At 45.0% G+C, this 6000-nt stretch overlaps 1 protein-coding gene across 1 annotated transcript in view; it reads left to right on the top strand.

Annotated features, from left to right (window-relative positions):
• STMN4 (stathmin 4) overlaps positions 1 to 5673 on the top strand; it is a 28947-nt gene extending 23274 nt beyond the window's left edge. The window contains exon 6 of the mRNA XM_061626510.1: positions 2938 to 5673. Coding sequence (XP_061482494.1) covers positions 2938 to 2997 — 60 coding nt within the window. The 3' untranslated portion in view covers positions 2998 to 5673. The remainder of the gene's footprint in view (positions 1 to 2937) is intronic.
• The last annotated feature ends 327 nt before the right edge of the window (positions 5674 to 6000 follow it).

The following is a 6000-nucleotide window of genomic DNA, read 5'->3' on the forward strand; positions in this document are numbered from 1 at the left end:
AAATCCAGGGTAGGAACATATGGACATAAGCAGTCCCATAGGTACACTGGTCCAAGGCTGTTTAGGGCTTTAAAGACCAAAACTAGCACTTTGAATTGGGCCGTGAAGCAAATTGGGAGCCAGTGGAGTCGATAAAGCACAGGGGTGATATGCTCCCTGCGCCGTGCTCCAGTTAACATTCTGCTGCTGCATTTTGGACCAACTGTAGTTTCCAAATCATTTTTGTTGTTCCGTGTTCTGCACTCTGGGATGATCAAGAAGAGATCCCGGCCCTCCTCTGTGTGGCAACCTTTCAAGTACTTGAAGACTGCTATCATATCTCCCCTCACTCTTCTTTTCTCAAGGCTAAACATGCTCAGTTCTTTCAGCCTCTCCTCACAGGGCTTTGTTTCTAGTCCCTGATCATCCTTGTTGCCTTCCTCTGAACCCGTTCCAGTTTGTCTGCATCCTTCTTAAAGTGTGGTGTCCAGAACTGGATGCAATACTCAAGATGAGAACTCACCAGTGCCAAGTAGAGGGACACCAATACTTCATGCGATTTGGAAACTATACTTCAGTTAAAGTAGCGTAAAATAGCATTTGCCTTTTTTGCAGTCACATCGAACCGTTGGCTCATATTCATTTTGTGATCAACAACAATCCCAAAATCCTTCTCGCATGGAGTATTGCTGAGCCAAGTATCCCCCATCTTATAACTGTGCATTTGGGTTCTTTTTCCTAAGTGTAGAACTTTGCACTTATCCCAGTTGAATTTCATTCTGTTGTTTTCAGCCCAATGCTCCAGCCTATCAAGATCCCTTTGAATTTTGTTTCTGTCTTCTAAGGTATTAGCTATCCCTCCCAATTTTGTATCATCTGCAAATCTGATAAGCATTCCCTGCACCTGAATTTGTTGGTATATGATTGAATCTCATCCAAAAATAACGACAGCCTAGAAGAGCCCTAGAATTCAGTTGTGCAGCATGGTGCTTTGAATCCATGAGAGTTAAATAGGTTTGAAAATAGTTTAATTTGCATTGTGGACATGCCCTTAGGATAGCCTTCGCTAACCTGTTGCCTGGGTCTAGGATTATCAATACCTCGGCACAGTCATTAACCAAAATGGAGACAATAGTCAAGAGATCAGAAGAAGGCTGGGACTGGGGAGGGAGCTATGAGAGAACTAGAAAAGGTCCTCAGATGCAAAGATGTATCACTGAACACTAAAGTCAGGATCATTCAGACCATGGTATTTCCGATCTCTATGTATGGATGTGAAAGTTGGAAAGTGAAAACAGCGGATAAGAGAAAAATCAACTCATTTGAACTGTGGTGTTGGAGAAGAGCTTTGCGGATACCATGGACTGCAAAAAAGACAAATAATTGGGTGTTAGAACAAATTAAATGAGAACTATCACTGGAAGCTAAAATGATGAAACGGAGGTTATCATACTTTGGACACATAATGAGAAGACCTGATTCACTAGAAAAGACAATAATGCTGTGAAAAACAGAAGGGAGTAGAAAAAGAGGAAGGCCAAACAAGAGATGGATTGATTCCATCAAGGAAGCCACAGATCTGAACTTACAAGATCTGAACAGGGTGGTTCATAACATGCTATTGGAGGAAATGTGGTGTTGGAGGAGAGCTTTGCGGATACCATGGACTGCAAAAAAGACAAATAATTGGGTGTTAGAACAAATTAAACCAGAACTATCACTAGAAGCTAAAATGATGAAACTGAGGTTATCATACTTTGGACGCATCATGAGAAGACATGATTCACTAGAAAAGAGAATAATGCTGGGAAAAACAGAAGGGAGTAGAAAGAGAGGAAGGCCAAACAATAGGTGGATTGATTCCATACAGGAAGCCAGAGACCTGAACTTACAAGATCTGAACAGGGTGGTTCATGACAGATGCTCCTGGAGGTCGCTGATTCATAGGGTCGCCATAAGTCATAGTTGACTTGGAGGCACATAACAACAACATTGGAGGTCACTGATTCATGGCATCACCATAAGTCGAAATCAACTTGAAGGTATATTATAGCAGCAACATCTACTGCCAAGCTGGTGAAGGCTGTCCTAAGGTTGTCTACACTGCAAACTGAACTAATTTTAATTGGTGGAGGCTGATTTAGGTGGTGCTGTACGTAAGGATGTAACAAGAGATGTGCTGGATCAGTTCAAAGGTCCATTTAATTCAGTATCTTGTTCAGCCAGAGGGTCAGGCAGATACGGCATGTTTGGGAAGCCCGCAAACAGGATAGCCTTTTCCCTTTCTTGCTCTCTGGGAACTGGTATTCAGTAGCAGACTGTCTCTGAACTGGGAGATCCCATTTATCCATCATGATTAATAGCCCTTTATTTATGACAGAAATTTCTAAACCACACCTCCATCCACAACACGGGTTTCAAAGCAGTGTACATAAAAACAAAACACTGATATGATAGCATTTTATATATAGATAAACAAATGATCGTCCTCTATGAATATGTTTGTTTGTTTGTTTATATTTATTTATTGAATTTATATCTTGCCCTTCCTCCCAAAGGTTGTTGCCAACATATCATCTTTTAAAAAAAGCATTCTAAGACAGTTACAGTTAAAAGCATTTTTTCATTCAGTGATCTCAGGGTTGCCAGGACCAGTATCCGTCATCCATCAAATGCTGGGCAAACAGGAAAGTTTTCAAATCCCTCCTGAAAGTCAGTAATGATGGAGAGAGAAGTGTCTCACCAGGGAGAGCATTCCACAAATGGGACGCCACCACTGAAAAGGCCCTGTCACAGGTCAATGCCAAGCAGGCAGCCCCCAGCGGTAGCACCACCAACAAGGCCTCACCTGACAATTGTTGGGTCCAGGATGGCTGACACTGATTAATAAACCCAGTTTTAAAGCTGTCTGATCTAGCGAACATCACCTCACCCTGGGGGTGTCTCCTTCCTTCACAGGACAAGCATGCTGAAGAGGTCCGGAAGAACAAGGAGCTGAAGGAAGAGGCCTCGAGGTAAAGGAGCCCCCCCTCGGGGGCACATACCAGTTTGGACTGACAGCTCCAAAGGAGGAGGATGGCAGGCGGCTGATGAGATGGTGACGGCGGCGACTGCCTCAGCGCAAAGAGTTGACTGACGAATTGGGATTGTTCTCTGCTTTCGTTGTTTGTGAATGTAAAGAATTGGTTGGTGAAGCCATCTCGTGTGTTTCAGGGAGGGAGGGGGAACGTGAGGGGAAGAGAAAGCTGGGAGGAAGATGTGTGGGTATTTGGGGGGAGGGTTCGGGGATGGGAACCGATGATTAGACGCAACCCTCCCCCCCCAAATGGTGGGATGCTCTAGCCCAGCTTCTGCCATTGCCATGTTCAATATGGAACCCAGCTAATTGAGGGGTGATAGGGATGGCCTATGGCAGGTCCCGTGGGGGAGGTGTCAGGGCAGGGTTGTGGGGTGGGGGGCGAAGCGGAAAGAGAAACTGAATCTGGTGACAGGCCGGGAGAGCAAGCCGGGGAAGCAAAGTCACCTCGGGGGTGAGTGTTGTCGTGTGTGTTTTGCCATTAATGTCAATCGCTGCCGTGAAACAAAAACGTCTTCATCTCTGTGTCCCTTCTCAATTCTTCATGTCATCACTTAACTCCCAGGTATTGCAAGCCTGGCATTGTCGAACCAAAGGCGGCTGCAGTGGTGGTTTTGAACCCACACGCCTTTGTTTCAAATAATAATAACAATGATAATAAATAGCTTTTGCCAGAGATTCGCCATTGTCAGATATGGGCATAATTCCTCCTCATCTTCCTGATGAGAAGTCGGAGTTGATACTCCCTAATTACTGTATGGATCCAGGAAATTCTTGTGGGATAATGTGAAGCTGGCCTGTGCTCTGGACGTGAGGAAGGGCGAGGTATAAAAATATCTGATAAATAAAATTTAAAGCCATCTGATTTGGATGGGACACCTCCAAATAAGAGGTCAGGTCACCTTCTGGAGAGCAAACGTGATTAAAACAACAGTGGAGAAGCTGGTTTACAGGGGCCCCTGACTTTAGAATATATAATCAGCAGAGCTGGTATTGAAGGCTAATATGAATTTCGAGGGGGGGGGACATTCCTAAGCACACCCACAGAATTAAAATTTCTGGCATAAATTCAGATTGATGTCTTCTCTCTGGTTAGAATTTCCTTCCACCACCACATTCCCAGTTATAAAAGCTGTTTAGATATTTTAAGGGTGGCAGCAAATGTAATGGATTTGGGAAAGTGTATCTTGCTTTATAATATTTTCAAAAATTGTCTTCAAGACAAGGTCAAATTACGCGTAGAAAATCAGTTTTGGGAGGGGATGATTTAGAGCCAAGAAACTGTGAGGGGTGTGTGTGTGTGTGTGTGTGTGTGTGTGTGTGCGCGCGCGCGTGTGTTTAACCCTTTCACCGCTTACCATTTCTTGCTCCCTTGTCCATGAGGTTTCAAATGTCTGTTTACCAGTGTGCAGAAGAGGTCAGGAGACAACCTTTGGAGTTTGTGCAGCCATCATGCACTCTCCAAGAGTTTTCACCCCATCATTTCCTGAAACATTACTGGGAATCCTGATGCAGGCTGTTTGGACTGTGGGCTGCTTAAGTGCCATCCCATGTGTTTGCATGTGGGACGTTTTTGCTGCTGAGCCAGCCCTGTCCTCACAGGTCTTTCAGTTTGTTTTGCCACTTCATTCAGCTGATTCAAACACTTGCAGTTCAGCAGAGATTGACTGTGGCTGGCTTTCGTTGAGAGATGTCACTGCAGAGCACCCCTTCAGATCATGTGGTGCAGCCTTGGGGATGGCAACATGTCTTAAGCACTCTGGCTCATGTAAAGTAATAGTAAGGAAAGAGTGTTTCTGTGTGCGTGCAGAATGCACTTCCTCATCATCACTAATGAACGAATGAAGCAGAGTACCTCAGAATGACAAGGAGCGTTCCCAAATACAAAGCAGGCAATGCAAACTTGAGGTGGTGCAGGAATACGCAAGCCTTTCAGTGCCACAAAATTCCTTTTCGGCTAGCATCAGGGCACTCTTCACACGCTTCAGAAGACAAACAGGATTTTTTTCTCTGCCAGCATCAGTCCCAGGCCATATGGGGAAGCTGTGCTTGCCTCATTAGCAGGTGGATAATGTATGCATGCTAGAAATATGCTGTATGAAGAACGGGCCCTCAGCTTGGCTTAATTAAGTGGCAGAATCTCTGGGCCCCTCAAGAAATGACACCTCAATAAGGAAACGGAAAGAAGGCTAAATAAAAGAAGCAGAGCTGGGAGGGCCAAATTGAAGGAGGTGTCTTTTGGCAAACCCTCCCTGGATTTGGCAAGCAGATAGACAGACAGACACTGAGAGGAAGGCGCTCCCTTATGAGGGTGGGGGAGGGGAGGTTGCCAACTTCCCACTGTAAAGCTCTATCCTGTATTGATTGCAAAGCCCTTGGCTCCCTGACATCCGGAGGAGGTATTTAGGCTATCGATTAAATAAGGAGGGGCAGAGTGAAAATGGCATCTCTGGGGGTTGTTATGATGAGGGTCATCCATCATTAAGCGGCTCCTTCTTGACATGAAAATTCTGAACAAGAAAGGTGAACGAGAGGGAAGGGAATGAAATCTTTGAAGCTGTTCTAGTTGTGGCAAGAAGCTGTCCTCAAGTTTTTGTACACAATGGATGTAAATAAAACTGTTGGCATTCCTTTTCTTTCTGACAACTTGGGCAACGAGTTTCATTTTTTTGGGCATCCTGATCTCTGATATATAAGGCAGTTTGAGTGTTTGTGTGTGTATGCCGGGAAATTAGACCCAGCTAAAGTAAAGGTGCTGAAACTCTGGTTTGATATTTAAGAACATAAGAACAACCTGCTGGATCAGGCCAGAAGCCCATCTAGCCCAGCATGCTGTTCGCCCACCCTGTCGCTGGATCGTCACCTTGTAGTGGTGAGTGGGCTTGCGTGTTCCAATGAACCCTGTGAGCGATGCCGTCGGGAGTCATGTACTCCCAGCAGGGTCA

Source organism: Rhineura floridana, chromosome 4 (assembly GCF_030035675.1).
Source record: "Rhineura floridana isolate rRhiFlo1 chromosome 4, rRhiFlo1.hap2, whole genome shotgun sequence".
NCBI classification, from domain to species: Eukaryota; Metazoa; Chordata; class Lepidosauria; order Squamata; family Rhineuridae; genus Rhineura; species Rhineura floridana.